The following is a 19388-nucleotide window of genomic DNA, read 5'->3' on the forward strand; positions in this document are numbered from 1 at the left end:
CACACCCTCTCCAGCATTTCTTGTTTGTAGATTTTTTGATGAAACTTGAAAGCTTTTGCACAGCAAAGGAAACCATAAACAAGACGAAAAGACAGCCCTCAGAATGGGAGAAAATATTTGCCCATGAAGCAACTGACAAAGGCTTAATCTCCACAAAATATACAAGCAGCATGCAGCTCAATATCAAAAAAACAAACAACCCAATCCAAAAATGGACAGAAGACCTAAATAAGACATTTCTCCAAAGAAGATATACAGATTGCCAACAAACACATGAAAGGATGCTCAACATCACTAATCATTAGAGAAATGCAAATCAAAACTACAATGAGGTATCACCTCACACCAGTCAGAATGGCCATCATCAAAAATCTAGAAACAATAAATGCTGGAGAGGGTGTGGAGAAAAGGGAACCCTCTTGCACTGTTGGCGGGGATGTAAATTGATACAGCCACTATGGAGAACAGTATGGAGGTTCCTTAAAAAACCTAAAATAGAACTACGATATGACCCAGCAATCCCACTACTGGGCATATACCCTGAGAAAACCATAATTCAAAAAGACACATGCACCGCAATGTTCAATGAAGCACTGTTTACAATAACCAGGTCATGGAACCAACCTAAATGTCCATCAACAGATGAATGGATAAAGAAGATGTGGCACATTTATACAATGGAATATTACTCAGCCATAAAAAGAAACGAAATTGAGTTATTTGTATTGAGGTGGATGGATCTACAGTCTGTCATACAAAGTGAAGTAAGCCAGAAAGAGAAAAACAAATACTGTATGCTAACACATATATATGGAATCTAAAAAAAGAAAAAAAAAACTGGTTCTGAAGAACCTAGGGGCAGGACAGGAATAAAGACACAGATGTAGAGAATGGACTTGAGGACACAGGGTGGGGGAAGGGTAAGCTGGGATGAAGTGAGAGAGTGGCATGGACATATATACACTACCAAATGTAAAATAGATAGCTAGCGGGAAGCAGCCACAAAGCACAGGGAAATCAGCTTGGTGATGTGTGACCACCTAGAGGGGTGGGACAGGGAGGGTGGGAGGGAAACGCAAGAAGGAGGAGATATGGGGATATATATATATGTATAGCTAATTCACTTTGTTATACAGCAGAAACTAACACACCATTGTAAAGCAATTATACTCTAATATCCAATAAAGATGTTAAAAAAAAAAACAACCATGCTCTGATAGAGCAATCTTTTCATAGTGTGCTCCAGGGAGACAAGGACCTTTAGCGTAACACCTTTCAACCTGGAGATTTTGTCTACTGAAAAAGACACCTCTGGAGAAACTCTCTTCAACTTTGTTGGAAACGCCTGTATCAGGTACCATTAACCAACCTGGTACTGCAAAAACTCCCGAAAACAGACTCTTGGATTCATGTGACACATCTAAAAAAAGAACCAAACCCTGGCTGGACCTGCACACCACCTGGTGACTTGAAGGTAAAGATTCCCCAGAATTGAAACAGATGACATCTGATGAGACAGCTTTCCCAACATGTCCAGACCAGCCCCATCAGAAAGTTCACGATTCAGTCTCTCTCTTTCATCTGGACTATTAACTGAGCCCAGTTTCTTATTCAAATTCATGGTCTCTGAATTTGCAAGCTACAGGCTGTATTACTGATAAAACACTTGGTTCCAAACAGTTCTTCTGAGATAACAACAACAAAAAAAGTCTTTGAAGTTTTGCTATTTTTGCAAAAAGTTCATTAGCTATGGCTTCATGTTTATTCCTGCACTGTGTCTTCCCAAAGTGCTTGTTTAATTCTTTCAGTTTTGAGGGTGCACTTGTATCACTATTCTAAGATACAAACTTTAGATGGGAAATGCCCAAGAGATCTCCCTCCTACCCCTCCTTGTTACTTGACTATGACCTTGATAGGTTTCTAATCTGTGCACTTTTCTTCTGACATGGGTCACAACACCCAGGAAAGGTCCTTCCTGACATCGAGGGACAAAAGGCCACTAAATCTGAAAAAAACCTGACTCTTGATCAGTGATGCTTTCAGAGAAAGATCTTGATCAAAAGGGGGAAGTGTGAAAATAAACAGAAACCTCATTTAAAATGTAGTGACGCCAGAAGGGGGCACTCTCATGTCCTACCACTTGACATCAATTGCACACCCAACAGAAAGAGACATGCCTTGCATCTCCAACAGGAAGAAGGTGACTACTTTACTACCCAACAGGAGGAAGGAAGAATTTCTCCTTGCTTGGCAATAACCCAGCTAATGAGACAGTCATGACTGAGCCAATGAAAAGCCATTACACTTCGAACTCCAGGTTCCTCCAGTGGATTCTTTGTTTATAACAGCCCCCCCCAACTCCCCCTTCTCCTCTATAAGAGAATGTTCCGCCCCTTTGTTCACCAGACTTGCCTGTGGTTCACCACAGACTGCATGTCCCAAATTGCAATTCTTTGCTGATCCCCGATAAACCCATTTTCCTGGTAAAATAACTGGCTGTTTTATTGTTTTAGGTCAACAAGGTAGACTGCTTCTGCCCCAAAAACATGGATCAATATTTCACACTTTAACTGAACATGAGACCCTCTTTCTCTTCTTACTCTGACAATGGCCTGGAAAGATAAAGCCCTTTCTTTACCTCCATGGTCATATGGTTATCTACATCAGATTTGTCCCCACTCACTAAGAAATCTCACCAGCAGCATCCGTCTTTGTAAGGCATTTAGAATAATTCTTTAAACTAGGAGATTCTCTCCCCACAGGCACTAAAAAACTGGCTTAACAAGTAAAGGCAGCAGTCTCTAAAAATGACGTAACTAATAAGGCGTTGCTAGCTCAGCACTTCAAGATGATCTCCAATGCTTATGACCTTGACAAAATATAGCCTTTGGAAAAGAAACACCTGAAAGTTCTCCCTACTACCTTTTCTTGTTACTCAAATGGGCCTGAAGTGGTTTCCAGTCCACACACTGTCCATCTAACATGGGACATGACACTCAGGAAAGGTCCTTCCTGGCATCAAGGGATGAAGGCTATTGAACTCAGAAAACCTGACTTTTGATTAGCAATGCTTCTGGACAAAGATCTTGTTAAAAAGGGGAAAATGTGAAAATAAAGAAAATGTCAACCAACATCGGAAGTTGGGGAGGCCTGCAGAGGAAGCTCTTACACCCTACCACTCATTGTCAATTACCTCAAGCAGGAAGAGACATACCTTGCATCTCTACTACCCCAGCAGGAAGAGATTTTCTCCTTGCCTAGCAACAAGCCCGGCCAATGGAAAATGCTGCAAGTTAGCCAATGAGAAGCTGTCATCACCCTGAACCCTTACTTTTCTCCAATGAACTTTCAATTTTCTTTTGCTAATGTACTCCTCATCCCATCCTCTTTTTTTAATATAAAGGCTTCCATTTTGTATAACTCCCCAGGGTATCACTCTGCTTGCTAGAGGAGATGCTGTCTGATCCATGAATCATTTAATAAAGCCAATTAGGTCTTCAAATTTACTCAGTTGAATTTTATTTTTTAATAGGACCCATTAATCACAGACATTCCCACATGCTAGGCAGCCACTCATATGATATGGGACCCAACCAAACATAAACTTCCACCAAAAAACAAAAACAAAAACTCTGCCAGGTACAGCTGCACACTATTCTGCTCACTGTCAATCTTATTACTACTGAATTGGGAGCTTTCACTGGTTTGCAAACTCTTCAAGTAAGCCATTGTTTCAACCAAACATATCAAGTGCTGAAACCCACATCAACCCAACTGGGTATCCATTTAAAACTGATATCAAATGCCACATCCTAGACATCACCCTGGCCCAGAATCTCACTGCTCAGATGACATCTCAGACCACAAGTCTGCCACTGGAGACAACTTTACACCCTGGACACTAAGACCTCTGCCCACGGACTGCCTTTCCTAAGGTACAAATTGGACACAAGACATTTTTGCTTTTCTTCCTTCAAATTTATGCATTCTGTTTCTCAGCTTGCTGTCTGCTTAGCCCATAATCCTGGTATATATATTCCTCACTCTCTGCCAACACATATAGCCCCCTACACTCCCATGCCTAAAGGGAAATCTGGCAGATGTTACTATCAATACCATTTGTACACCATTCCAAAAATTAATGGCGATTATTATTTTCCCCAGGAAGCATCTGCTGTCTTACCAAAGTCAACCCTTCAAGCCCCTAGGAGAGGACCGCTCACTCCCCACTGCCTTCTCCTACTACTGCCCTCCAGCTTTCCACCAGAACCTCCTGCCCTGTGTCTCTCCCCATAACCACTCCTTCCCCTCAGTTACACACACATACCACTGTGAAAATGCTTTAAAGAACCCTAACTCAGAATTGGAATTAGGAATCCACAAGATCACAGCTTGAACAACACTGAAGGAAGACTGCCCCCTTGGCCTGGCAACAGCAAGCTGCCCTCGCTTGCAGTCAATGAAAAGGTGCCACCACTGCAAACTCTCATTTTCCACTGATGAACTTTTGCTCAAAGCAACCTCTCCTGGGACTCCCCTCGTGGTCCAGTGGGTAAGACTCCACACTCCCAACGCAGGGGGCCCGGGTTCAATCCCCGGTCGGGGAACTAGATCCCGCGCACACGCTGCAACTAAGAGTTCACATGCCGCAACTGAGAGTCTGCATGCCACAGTTAAGAAGCCCGCGTGCCACAATTAAGAAGCCCGCGTGCCTCAACTAAGAAGTCTGTATGCCGCAGTTAAAGATCCCGCATGCCGCTAAGACCTAGCACAGCCATAAATAAATAAATAGAATACTTCAAAAAAAAATCCCTCCCAACTTCCTCCTTTCCTCTATGAAAGAACACTCTCCTCCTTTGCTCTCCAAACTTGCCTGTGGTTCACCATAGTTTGCTTGTCACAAGTTGCAATTCCTCTGCTATTTATGAATAAGCTCAATTTTGCTGGCTGAACTGATTATCTTTTATTTTTTTTTCCAAAAAGGTTGACACCACTAATCACTAATATACTTTTTACTAAATTACCAGATCATACCCTCCAATAGCACAACTGCTCGACCTGCCATCTTGACCCAAGAAATACACCAAGATATTATTATCAGACTAATACTTTTAACACACTTCACAACTCTCCCAAAATATTATTAAAGAACCCCTCCCCCCAAAAATTCCAGATCTGTGATCTTGGCTAATGCCATATAAATGGGAAACTTAATTATGAGCCGGCCTCAAGGACTCCTTATACCTTCACCCAGTGTTCCTCTGTGTTTTATTTTACTCTCACAAAAAATGCTTTCTATGCTGTTTAAGGTAACTTATGCCCTATTCTCTAAATGTCTCCAATGTCTCTGTTATCACCCCAAGTTTCCTTATATGATGTCAAAACATCAGAGGACTCATTGCATTAATCATGTTTTTAAAAAATATTTTTATGATATTTTGATTTCTTGGGGGCCTCCCTGACAGGGGAGAGATGGCCCCTCCTGGGGTAGCCAATACTTGAGAGACAGCAAAGGGCCCACCAAGGAGCATGACTTTCACATGAAAACCAACCAATCCAGGGCCCACGCTCTGAGCACCTCCTCTGACGGCTCTTACCCTCCAAGAGGCAATATTCTTCTGCCCGAATCACCCAGGGCCGGTACCAGACAACTAGAGACCACCCTGCAGCCCACAGCCCACCGACATGATACACACTAGCCATGCCGTTTCCCCTTTGCTGCCAAAATACAACGCCCCATGCCTTCCCTTCACTGCCGTCTCTGCCTCCGGACGCTGGGTGCTTCCCCAGGTAGCCCTGAGTGCCACGCCTCTCACTGCTAACAGAACTGTGAATAACAGTAAACTCTTCCTTCAGTGGCATGGACCTCTCTGTATTGTTACTCAGTCACCATTACAAATTAAGAACGGTTCCCAACGTGGCCAAGTACAACGGTGGCACTTTAATTTCTTCTTTATTTTATGTTGCTGAAATATCCTAATATTCCAATATGCACTACTAGAATATACACCTAAGATCCACTACTAAAAGCTACTTTATAGGATCCAGCAGGTGTTGGTAATTTTTTTTAGCAGTGGGTAAGTGATAGGTGAAGTTAACGTGAGCAACTGTAGGGGTGAGAAGACCTTCTGCTAGGAGATTGAAGTTAATGGCTTAGACTTAAGCATCTAGGCCTAGTAGAGAGGAGGTGATACTTGGCAAAATTCAGGGTTCAATTCTTCCCCTGTGTGGCTGGCACAGATAACCCCCTACCCATTCAAATCTAGCTTCCTTGGGAGTTAGGTTTTGGTGAACCACAGAATCAGAACGGGGCCTTTTGGTAGGGATGGTGCTAAAGACAAAGAGCTTCTTTCTGCAAGTTGCCACTGCCACCCACGTTAAAATGGGAGATAGGGACCTCCCTACTTGACTCCACAGGCATACTTCTGAAAAATAAAACCTCGTGCTTTACACAGAAAGAAACCACCCACATTTATTTTCCTCCTAATGAGCTACTATCTTTCCTCATATCTTTGATATTTCTTTTTTTTTTATTATTTGAAAGACAGCATCGAAATTTTAAACAGTAATTTAAGTGGTGGGGGAAAACATAAAAAAAGAAAGGAAGGAGAAGAAACAGATGAATACTTTTTAAAAGCAGCTTACAGATCCTAATGACTATACGGCTCGGTCAGGCAATGAAGTATTCTGATTGTATCAACTGCCAATTTTCAAAGAATTTTATGACAAAATGATAATATGGGTCACAGCAATTTTACCATCTATAAATTTGTTCCTTGATGATTCGGAAGTCCCGTGGTAAGACCTGACGTATGTTAAGAGTTGAGGTACAAATTATTAAACATTCGGGGTTTCTTGGTTTGGGTGGGAGGGGCAGTTTAAGAAAAGACATTTTTTTGGTTATAAAAATGAGATCACACTCCAAAATTTGGCACGTGAGTTGGTTAGAACTTATGGTGGTTGCATGGATAAACCTGAAAATTTTTAACTGTTTTAATTTGGAACTTTCAAAAATATCCTTTCAATACAGAAGAAAGGGACACACAGGGAACAAGATACCCCAAAAATCTCCCGGGCTTGCAGAATACTGCCTGTCAGGATGTCAGCTGCGTTTCAAAGACACGGGCAGGGATGGAGCTAGGAGTCAAGTCACTTAGGAGAGTGAATGGAAAAATACCTAACAGAGTGTACTGTACTTCCAGTGCTCACTTTAAAGAAGAAAAATTACTCCCCACACTGTTATTACTCTAAATAGATTCTGTCTTTATTCTGATGTAACTAGAGCATTAGGGTCAGAACACTTTCAGTAAAATTAAACTGGAATGCTCTGACTCTGAACGAGAGATTACATTATTTCCTGAGAAATCCTTAGAAATGACATCTTTATCACAGAAAAAAGGTAGGAAGGGGGAGGAGAAAGGGGACTGTTCTCCTTTAGCTAAATTTACAGCAAACCGGAGTTGGGATTTCTTCCTTTTTTTTTTAAACTTTCTAAAAGGAAGCTTCCTTCCTAATATGACTTGGGATATTGTTTCCTTAATTTGACTTCTTGATAAATAATGTAATCTAGGGCCTCCCTGGTGGCGCAGTGGTTGAGAGTCAGCCTGCCGATGCAGGGGACCCGGGTTCGCGCCCCGGTCCGGGAGGATCCCACATGCCGCGGAGCGGCTGGGCCCGTGAGCCATGGCCGCTGAGCCTGCGCGTCCGGAGCCTGTGCTCCGCAACGGGAGAGGCCACAGCAGTGAGAGGTCCGCGTACCGCAAAAAACAAACCAACAAATAATGTAATCTAAATGCTCAGCAAGTACCAACCTCTCCTGTTTTGCAGGATGCGGACGTGTGACGCTGGACAGAGCATGAAGTGATCACAGTCCATTCCCTCTGGTGTCAGAAAACAAAAACAATAAACACTTTTGTTGCTTTAGTCTGCATCATCACTGTTGAAGAGGCTTCCATGTGAGAACACTCAGGATGAGGAGATGACTCAGAAAGGGGCAGACAGAATCAGGAAGAGATAACTTAATGATTCAAGAACTACGCAAGTTATGATATTTAAAGAGTGAGGTTTAGAAAGCAATAGCATCCAATTGTTATGGGGAAGACCTAATACTCTGAGCTCAGAAACTTAATTTCAGGAAGGCTCCCGGAGAAATTATGACCACACTGTGGTTACTTGGACACCCTCACATGGAAACAGCAAATATACGGTTTTAAGGTAGAAAAGATTTTTCCAAAAGAGAAAGACCGAGCATGGTCAATGCATACCCACTGTCACTAACCATTTCTAACAAAGGTCTCTGGCACACTAGATGCAGTTTTGCTTCCTTTTAGATGATCAGGTTAGGATGTAATGAATACTATCGTCAATGCATGAATTAATAAAATATTTTAGAAGTCACCTGGCCAAATTGCCTTTATACCATAATGAGATTTGAGATTCACAATATGAGAGGCACTGGAAAATACATTCAAATTTTCTGACTGAAAATACATTCAAATTTTCTCTTTATGACTCTAAGTTACACAAGAATAGTGTTTGTTCATTCCCAGGATGAAACCGAGTTTTAGCTACTGAAAACTCCTACAGTGTAAAAACAAATACAATTATAAAGTCTTTTTATTAAAATGCTTGATGGATTGATAAACCAACATTCAGTATCATTAAATATGTTAAAAAAAACTAAAACACCACATACCTTGAATAAGTAAAGCAAAACTTAAAGCTGTAATTTATTCTCTAGTCTGGTTCTCACCATCTCTTCATTAAGAGCATCCACCTCACAGACCAAGAAGCCAACTAAATGCACCAGCTATGAGGCCAGCGAGAACAATTCGGTATCTCAGGGTCAAAGGGTTATTCCAAGTAACATCACCGATATGCACTAGAGGCTGGGATTTATACCACTGCTTTTTAATAGATAACATCTGGTCTGATCATTGTAAAACGTATTAAAAAAGAAAACAAATGTAATTTTCAGGTTGGGGTTGGAGAAAAACTTGCTACATGTTTCCATCCCATACCTGCCTCCCTCTCCTTGTATACTGTCCCGATGTGTTTTCCTGGAATAGACAGATAGCCATTTCACAGCAGCTTTTTAATGTCTTCATATATTAGTGGATGGATGGTGAACTCAAATTTACTGATGGGCCTAGTTTCTAATGCCAATCTGAGTAGAAAGATGACATTTCCTACATGCTTCACATCCACTGAATTCATGAGACAGGGTTATGTCTTCAAGGGGTTCTTTGCTCTACTTTGGCTGTATTCCGAACATCCCGATGCATGTACAGTTTTAGCTCCCTTTACTCATTCTTTGTTTTGTGTGTGTGTGTGTGTGTGTGTAAGTACATATCCTCAAATCAACTATACTGTTTTCAGATTTTTCTACATCCAAGGTACCCTTCTTGTATTTTGATATTCATTTAATTAAAACATGCAATTTACAACATCTGAACTACTGCAGGACACAAAACACAGTTCTAACCGGTTCTGTACCTACTCCTCGGCTAAGGACTAACTTCAGCCCTGCCACTAGACAACTGTTTGATTCCTCCACCTCACAGACAACCTCACGGTGACACACAAAGCCTAAGCACATTTTTGGTTAGCCTGTACTCTGAGAAATATGCGTCCAGATAAAAATGTGATTTCCCTCCAAAGCATGCTGTTCCCATCTGGAGGAGCAAGACACTTTACTGGGAAGGGAGTCTTCTTTCTTGCAAAACCTAAACCACTTGTCAATCATCTGGGTTGTCCCTTGCTGTGAGTGAACTATACACCAAAAGCATCTGGTTCAGAGAGATTTTCTTAGGTTGTTTTCCAACCGTGGGATCCATTCAAATTTCAGGCTAACCTCGTACAGAGTCAGATTCCACCAGGCACAGACTTCCAACTTTTGAGTAGGGGTCAACGTTTGCTAAGTGTTCCATTCTGTAACCCTATCAACAAGCATTTTACAAAAGCACGATGGATGGATGTTACTCGTCCGTGCCTGGAACTCCTCATAAAAATACAAGGGCTTCCAGAAACCCTGAGGGAGAAAATCAATTATTTTTCTCCCGGCTATTAACCAGCTCTTGCCGACTATTCATCTTACGCGTGATGATGGCTAATATTCGCCGAATGGCGAGCAGACGCTCCTTCAGTGAGATCATGCTGAGTATGGCCAGCTGAGCCTTCCGCTCCAACGGCAGCACTGCCAGGACCCACCAGGACCAGGCAGGACCGCTAAGGTTACTCTGCAAAACAAAGGGAAACACAAAGTCAGCGCCTACAATACAAGCCTGTTCCCCCCAAATTGTCTTTTGTTTACCCACAGACACGTGAGCAAGAATTAAATGCCATCTTCTCTTTGAGGTCTGCTGCACGATTCATTCAGCCCTCAAAACACAAAGCTTACTGTCATGTTACACACTTAAACGTGAGGAAACTCACAAAAGGAAGAATGTGTCAAGCGAAGTATCTTCCACAGGGAAACGCTATGGATTAGTCACCCTTGTTGTCTCGAAGCTCTAGTTCAGAACATATGATCAGCCAGAAAAGGAGACTATAACTTTTACCTCTACCTTCCAATGTTCTGTTACTGTTCTTTTTTTTTTTTTTTTTTGCGGTACGCGGTTCTCTCACTATTGTGGCCCCTCCCGTTGCAGAGCACAGGCTCCGGACGCGCAGGCTCAGCGGCCATGGCTCACGGGCCCAGCCGCTCCGCGGCATGTGGGATCTTCCCGGACCGGGGCACGAACCCGCGTCCCCCGCATCGGCAGGCGGACTCTCAACCACTGCGCCACCAGGGAAGCCCTCTGTTACTGTTCTTTAAGTTTTAAATATGTTATATACAGCACAATGTTTATAAAGCAAACAGTATGTGTACAAGTTTGTGTTATAGTAAGATAAACCTTATAATACAGTCAGTGACAAATGTACCTCTATACGAAACATCTATATATGAGTTATTCTTAAATATATATATAAGAAATTACTATTATGTTATTAATAGTTACTATTAATTATACATATACATATATATGAACTAGTAAGCTACCTGATAGCCTTTATTTCACATAACCAAACAGGCACTTCTGGAATGAGCTCTAAGCAAAAGCTGTTCACAAAGTTGTTCTCAATAGTCCTGGTACTGGAACCAAGACATCCAAGGCGCCCTGCTTCTAATGTCTTGACTTCAGAATCCAAACTGGGAACCAGGGAGGGTGGCTCTAGACTCACCATAGCTCAGGGTGAGAGATCAGAAGTCACACGGAGGCCAAAGTACACGGGGCAGCCCACGTCACTGTGTGGAAGGCACCCGTCTCCTCTCCAAGGGAGGAAGGCACAAGTGTCGGACAAAACAACCTTCCGTATGATTCATACCCTCCCTTTCCCTCCTCATCTTACAGAGTGGGGAGAAACTGAGTAGCATGATTAATGAGAAGGGCCTTAGCATAAAAATATCTCCCACAAAGGACCTAAAATCCTCTGTGGTAGGAAGACTAATGGTCTCCCGAAGGTGTTCACCCCCCAGCTCCTGAAGCCCGTGGCTATGGCAGCTTACACGGCAGAAGGGACACTGCAGATGGGAGTGAGTCAGGGACCTGGAGATGGAGAGCTTATGCTGGATCTCCCCCACCTCGGGAGGCTCAGCCTCATCGCAAGGGTCCTTCCAGCAGGGAGCCGTTCTGGGCTGTGGTCAGGGGCAGATGAGACTATGGAAGAGGGGTCAGAGGTGCAAGCTGCCGGCCTGGAAGACGGACGAACGGGTGAGAGGCAAGGAACGCCGCAGCCTTTCGAGGCCAGAAACGGCCAAAATGGATTCTCCTTTCGAGCCTCCAGGAAGGAATAAAGTCTTGCCATGACCTTGGTAATAGCTTGGTGAGACCTGTGTCGGATTTCTGACCTCCAGAACTGTACAATGATAAATTTCTGTTGTTTTTAAGCCACTCCCATCATGCAATGTGTTACAATTAGAGATTAATTTGGGTTAATGAGCAAAAACTCCTAGAAAAAAGAATGATTCATACCTCCATCAAGTTAGTCTAATCACCTTGCTTTCTGAATCCAGGCTACAGAACAGAGGAGGAGGAGGGGTTATAACAGAGTGGAGGGTGAGGAAGAACTCAGAGGTGAGGTGAGGCTGAAAGCACTGTCTTGGGTTTGGAAAAGACAGAACTCAAGTGGGGGTAAAAGACAGAAGCCCCCAAGAGACAGAAAAAGAACATAAAAATGGACGGAAAAGATACAAAAGACATTTCATCTGACCCTAAACCTGCTGAGACCTGGCCCTGCCCCCCTTTCTCCGGGACAGGTGAGCGGGCACAGTAGGACGGACTATACACTCTCAGTCACAAGCGCACTCCATCCCCACCTGGCTGTGCCACCCAAACGTGGAGGAGTGGAGGCGTCTGCACTTAGAAATGCTTCCCAGACCTGAAAGCCCGTTCATCACTGAAAGAACCAGGGTCACTGAGAGCACTCCTGGGAGCAGGGAGAAAGCCCACGGTGACGGGATGGAGGGCTAGGAAAGCTTCCGATTTAACGAGAGTTGGGGATTTTCTCTTCATTTTTCCAACGCCTGTTCGTTGGGTGCAGGGCAATCTTACATGCAAAACATAAAGTGTCCTGCCAGTATGCTAAAATTACTACTAACTCTTCCCATGTTGGTGGGAGAAGTACAAAAGCTGACAGCCGATCAGAATAAACTGATTTCTGAGAGAAAAGAAATTCCCTTCATGTAGTATCAATCAGAAAGCATTTATCGCTTTGCTCCAAAAGGCACATGCTACTATACCAGGTGCTTCTTTGGGCTGCTGATAAATGAACTGGTTCATAAGCGACCATAATGGAGTAAATAGCATAGCAGGTACTGCCAAGTTTTCCCTCAGCATAATGTGTCTTAGTACATCACGGCAGGAAATAACAGCATGATAAAAGAAGAAAGGACAGTATACCTGAGGCTCAGGTTCTCTGTCGGGCATTACCCCAAAATGGCTTAAAATCTGTTCTTTCATGTGATCCTGAAGTGAAGCAAACCAGGACACAGACTGCTGATAAACTGAATCGTGCAGTGCGGTGAGTTCTTCATACTCTGGACCTTCCACCTGATCAAGAAGAGACAACCTTTTCAACAATTCCTTATCACACGCGTGTCCATCACACAGTGACTGCGGCCACGTCTGCTGAGTGGATTCCTGGCATTTAACACTTCAGTAATTCATCAGTGTTTTATCAACATGATATATGTTCAACATAGAAACCTTCACTTTTCTTTACACAGTGGAGCTCTATCTACCCTGTCTGTCCGTCTGTAACATCCAGATGTTTCTCTTAATATAAGCACGTACCCGATGTTATCATGAATCATTTTTAATGAGTACATGCGATCCTATAGCGGAGATGTGCCATAATTTACTCAACCATTCACGTAAGATATACTTTAAAATGATACAAGTAATGTAAGTATTTACGCAAAAGTGGTTTTGCGTGTGGGAGAGAAGGGGCTGTCATTTCCTCGGGATAGTTTCCCAGAAGTAGAATTACCAAGTCAAAGAGTTATAACATTTTAAAAATTATATTCCATGTCACCACATTATATCCCAACAGATACGTTACAGCGCCAGCGCGTTCACGGCCTGAGCCTGATGCCGGGGGAGGCCCTTAGGCTTCAGACGGGTGCGCCCTGCTGCCCGGGGCGCCCCTCGCCGCCAGCAAGGCTCGGTCCTAGGTAGGGGCGCCCTGAGCAGGAACAGCTCTGGGCTGAGGACCAGGGGACCCAGGTTTGTTCTGGCTTCACCACTGCCTCTTGTGTGGGCGTTTCGGCCAGTTGCTCAGCCGCGTTAGGAGAGAATTTTCTCCTCTGTAAAATGGGAATAAAGCACTGAGGTCCTTCCTGGTTGTAAAACAACAGCATTTACGAAAATTGGGGTAAACTGAGGAATCAGATTATAACACACACGACCATTCTCAATTTGATTCATATAATACAAATCAAACATTCATATGTAGTGGAGAGTTTTCTTTTAAAAAAAACTATAGTGATTTCATGTTGTGGCTATTTAAGCTACCATTTTAAGATATATACATACGCCCCCAAAAGCCACCATCCACAATGACAGTCAACAAACCCTCTCATCCGACTTGTCATCGGCACAGAAGAGGGACCCCCGAGAGCCAGCGCACTCGGTCTCCTTCACACGCGGCTCCCTGGGCCCAAGACCTCAGAGCTCGCCTCGCTGCACTCTGCCCTTCGCCCCTTGAGGCCCGGTGCCCACAGATGCCCAGAAGCAGCAGCTGGCAAGGGGACAGAGCTGGCGCCATGGGTGTGACTACTCACCTTTTCATCTTCCAGATACTCAATGTCGGCCGTGTTGTAGCCGTCTCTGTGACGGTGGCTCAAAACCCGGAAGCGGCTAATCCCGATGGCATCCACAACGGAGCTGCCGTCGGGGAACGTCCTGACGTCCTTGATCTCCAGCATGCAGCCGTACTCTGAGATCCTGGCGGGACAGGCGGGAGAAACAACCCGGACTTTAAAAATGCAGCAGGGTCTTCAGTTCTCCCCAGATGCCATCCTGGGTCTTAAAGGAATAAAAAGCCAAACGAAACAAAGAGCATCTCCACGCCGGAGCAGCAAGGTTATTTCCTCCAAGAGACCAGCAGCTGATGAGAAACACACTGATGTGCGACATGGCAAGAGAAGGGCCGGCGGGGATGGGGCACTTGTGCCTCAGCCCTTCTAACCAGTGGGGTGGGGACAGGTGGACCTGAAACGTGGCCCCCCAGCCCCCTTGGCCAGGGCACTAGCGCACTGTCCCCACCCCCCGCCCGTCAGACTCTGCTCCCCTCCCCCATGCTGTTTCCCTCCCCAACAAACTGCCGCGTTAAGGCATCTACAAGCACCGTCTTCGGGACTTCCCTGGTGGTGCAGTGGTTGAGAGTCCGCCTGCCAATGCAGGGGACACGGGTTCGATCCCTGATCCGGGAAGATCCCACACGCCGCGGAGCAACTAAGCCCACGCGCCACAACTACTGAGCCTGTGCTCTAGAGCCCGTGAGCCACAGCTACTGAGCCCACGTACCACAACTACCGAAGCCCGTGAGGCTAGAGCCCGTGCTCCACAGGAGAAGCCACCTCAATGAGAAGCCTGCGCACTGCAGTGAAGAGCGGGCCCCGCTCTCTGCAACTAGAGAAAGCCCGCGCACGGCAACGAAGACCCAACGCAGCCAAAAATAAATAAATAAAATTAAAAAAAAAAAGCACCGTCTTCATCTCCCTGTCTCCCTATCACACCTCAAGACCCCGCCGTTCTACTGACACGAGCCCCGTGGAGTCACACGTGACGCTGGCACGCCCCAGCTGACCTGTCGCTGACCCAGCACTCTCGCCCTCCCTGACCAGTCCCTCCCTTCACCACATGCACCCTCCACGTGTCCCCAACACACCGGGGCTGCCCGGGACACTGTACCCTCACTCCAAAGCTCTCCCGCGTGACGCTGCCCACAGTCACGGTTCTAACTGTCCCCCACGGCCTGATGGTATCGATCGTGACTACGCCGTGTCAAGCATTACACAGAGCAATTTATCATACGTATTCATCCAAGCCTCACAGAAACATGGAGGCTCAGAAAAATTAAACTGATCTAGGGCCACAGGAAGATGCAGGGCCGAGATCTGAACCCAAGGGTATCTGATGCTGCAGTGACTGAACAACTGCACTACACGCCTGCGAACCAAAGCTGAGGGAGGACTCCCAAGTTACACCCCTGCGTCGAGTCCTAACACCCCTGCCCGGATCGCCAATAAAGCGCCCTCCTTCCGGAGGGTCTGTCTTATCCACAGCTGCAGTGCACGTGGAGCCCCCTGAAGAGCCCCGTCAAAGGAGGCCTCGGTGCCCCAGCTCACACGTCAGCTCCTCCGAAGCCGGTCTTGGCCACAAAACCTGTTCCTGCGATAAACATCTCGCCCGGTCTGTGGCCAGGAACTTGGCGGCCAACTCTGCAGCATCCAGGGGATCGAGGCTCTCGTGTTTGTCCACTTGAGGCCATTAGAAATTTGTGCAGAAAATCAGCTGAATTCTCCCCCTCTCCTGGGCTTGGCCATGGGTGAGCCAGGGCTCCTGTCTGCTCTCTCCCCGGAGGACCTGTCTCTCCTCGGTTACCCTGAGCAACCTGCACTTTAACGGGTTCAGGAAACTGAGGTTCAGTAGCTTTACCTGTAGTAGATCTCTTCGAATGTTCCATATTCCCAGTGGAAGCGGAACTTACGTAACTGTTTCTTCACTTTGCTTATGCTGATTGTGACTAATCAAATCTTAATAATTCAAATTTATTCATCTCTCTCTCTCTCCGCTAATGCTCTCAGCATCTCGTGTAAGGAAAGACTCTCTCCCTGTTCCCAGCCGTAAAGACAGTGCCCAACGTTCTCTCTTAAATGTTTTAATATTTTGTTTTTCACATCTCACACTGGGAATGTAAATGTGTTACTTTTTGTGTATAGTGTAAGGCAGAGAAAAGATTTTTTTTTCCCATTTGGACTACCCACTACTTGTCTGAGTACCTTTTATTGAGGAGTTTTGCCTTTTCTCACAAAATTACATATAAATTTGGAGTCCAAATATGAGTGGGTCTGCTTATCTCTATAGTCTGTCTCAATGGTCTTCTTACTTGGACTTGTAAGTTTATTGCAGGGATGTTCTCCCATCTTGCTCAGCTGGTTTTTCAAAACTACCATGGTCTTGGTCTCTAACATAATGATGCTAAAATCAGCTTGAGCAATTCCATGAAAAACCCTCTTGTGATGCTGACCAGATCGACTTTGGATTTATAGACCAACTGGGGTAAAAAGAGCCTCTCTCTATGACAATGAGTCTAAGTACCCATGAACACAGTATCTCTGTCCATTCTTGAATATCTCTCAATAAAGTTGTAGAATTTTCTCCATAAATGTTCTACATACATCTTTAGAAAGATATGTTCCTAGGTATATACGGTGGAAACTAGCGGATAGCCCTAAACATCCATTCTCCCCTTCCTCCCGGGCACCTGGATGGACTACATTTCCCAGCATCCTCTGCCGGAGTTGTGAGCAGCAGTGACTGATATGGGCCCCTTTTCTCCAGGATCCCCTACAAGCACCAGGGCCTCTTCCACCAGCTAGAACTTGGATGTAATGACCTCATCAGGACCAGGCAGTAACGACAAAGCCCTAGAGGATCAGGAAGCCAGGACGTGGGCAGGACCCGGGGTCCCCAGAGCAGTCTTTGGAGGGGAGCTGCCTGCTGATTCGGAACATCTTCCCTAGAAAAATGATGCGAAACAAAAAGAGATAAAAACCCAAGCACCATGGGTTTTTATAAGACTGAAAGTTTTCTGGCTGTGTGGATAAAGGTTTCATGGAGGATGTAACAATTTTTTTAGAACTAAAAAGTTGGACCAGATTTGTTTGTATAATGGTGAGCTAGAAGAGAATTACAGGCGCAGGGAAGCATGGAGGCATGAAAACATGAACCGTTTTTAGAGGAGGGCGAATAACGTGACAATGAACTCGTAGGTATGACGTTCCAAAGGAAGGAGTAGGAGATGAGGCTAGAACCGAAGCGTGGGACCACATCATGGATGGTCCTGAACTTATACTTTGTTACATAATAGGAGCCACTAGAGGTTTTCAACATCACCTTAAGTTGTTCTTCAAGAAAAATGACAAACGATACATTTAATTAGAACTCTTTCTTTGAACACTGGTAATTCTTACCCTGCGTGCTCAGCAGATAAACACATGCCGAACCGTTTGGTGCCAGTTTCCATGCATCTTCTTATCATAAGCCGATAGCGGGGCTCAAAGACATGGAGCGGACAGGGCACGGTGGGGAAGGCCATGGCACACACGAAGATGGGCACGTCCCTGGTCAGGCTGTGGGGTGAGGGAAATGTTAACTTAGAGGCGGAGCTGTCAGAAACAGAAGGGAGGGAGAGTCACTGTGAAAAGGCAAAAGCTAGCCAACCTCGGCTCTCTCATTTACAAAACCCTCAGGTTTGCCTCCGGCTTAGGTGGGAAAAGCAAGCCAAGGACCACAGCTTGAGAGAGTTCTCAGCTGACCCAGGTTCCCTGCCAAGTCCTCTTATTTAATCTGATGAGACCACGCTTATGATCACTATAAAAACATTCTGATGACCTTGAGGGCACTGTGCTAAGTGAAATAAGTCAGACAGAGAAAGACAAATACCACCGCAGGGCCTCATTTATGTGTGGAATCTAAAAGTAAAACCAAGCTGTAGATACAGAGAACAGACAGGGTTATCAGAGGAGGGGGCAGGTGAAATGGGTGAAGGGGGTCAAAGAGCACAAGGTTCCAGTTATGAAATAAGTAAGTCCTAGGGATGTAAGGTGCAGCATGGTGACTATCATTAATAACACTGTGCTGCATATTTAAAAGTTGCTAAGAGAGTAGATCTTCAAGAGCTCTCATCACAAGAAAAACATTTTTGTAACTGTCTGGAGACAGATGTTAACTAGACTTATCGTGGTGATCATTTCACAATATACACAAATATCAACTCATTATGTCGTACACCTGAAACTAATACAATGTGAGATGTCAATTATATCTCAAGAAAAATAAATAAGAAAAAATCCTGATGAAAGCAGTCAAAGGTAATGAGTTCTAAATTAAAAAAGAACAGAAGAATGATAAGGTCTCAATACTTACAGGTCACTACAACACAACACTTTAACCACTTCAAAAGAGAAAAAATAACTGTCAAGCCTATTTTGAGTGGTAATCCCTTTTTCCCTTCTGTTTCTATGTCCTGTGTTTATTCAATTCTGAAAAATTCAGCATTGCTTATTTAGATACAAAAAGCAACCATATAATACTGTCAAAACACACTTTTGAAATATTTCTTACAAACTTTTTCAATTAAATTCACATAAACTCTTTGCAATTAATTTTTTTGGAGGCTAATTTCTCTGCCAAAGGCAGGGGGAAAAAATGAGATAAAGCCGTGAGATTAACAAGGATTTTCTTCTTTAGCCTGAACTCAACACCAAGTACCTGGAGCATGGGGACTTACTTTGAAAGCTCCGTCATTTCTTCATCATAAATTCTCTTTCTGTCAGACAGTTCATCTGACAAATATCGAAATATTAATTCTTCAGCCAGAGTAGTTATATGAAAATTTCTGCTTGCCAACAACTGGAACAAAAGTAAAAGTTAAATAATACCACATGGTAATTAATTCTTAAGGACAAAGAGCTCTCTTCCTAGTCAAGGGTCAACAAGGAGGTGGGGGGAGGAGAGTGGTCTCAGAAGACAAAAGGGACTGAGGTGAGAGCAGGGGGGTCGGCCCTGAGAGGGAAAGGGAGGGAAGGGGAGGGGAGGGGGAAAGGAGGGGGAGGGGAG

The 19388-nt window shown here is 44.6% G+C and overlaps 1 protein-coding gene across 2 annotated transcripts in view; it reads right to left on the reverse strand.

Moving 5' to 3' along the window:
- Positions 1-7432: 7432 nt before the first annotated feature.
- The window catches only part of LONRF2 (LON peptidase N-terminal domain and ring finger 2), a 39953-nt gene continuing 27997 nt past the window's right edge, over positions 7433-19388 (reverse strand). For both annotated transcript variants that reach the window (XM_055088933.1, XM_007108097.4), the window contains exons 8-12: positions 19060-19181; positions 17741-17899; positions 14324-14486; positions 12942-13091; positions 7433-10238 (exon numbers count right to left, since the gene is read on the reverse strand). In XM_055088933.1, coding sequence (XP_054944908.1) covers positions 10044-10238; positions 12942-13091; positions 14324-14486; positions 17741-17899; positions 19060-19181 — 789 coding nt within the window. In that variant the 3' untranslated portion in view covers positions 7433-10043. The remainder of the gene's footprint in view (positions 10239-12941; positions 13092-14323; positions 14487-17740; positions 17900-19059; positions 19182-19388) is intronic.

The sequence above is a fragment of the Physeter macrocephalus genome, chromosome 12 (genome assembly GCF_002837175.3).
Source record: "Physeter macrocephalus isolate SW-GA chromosome 12, ASM283717v5, whole genome shotgun sequence".
Classification (NCBI taxonomy): domain Eukaryota; kingdom Metazoa; phylum Chordata; class Mammalia; order Artiodactyla; family Physeteridae; genus Physeter; species Physeter macrocephalus.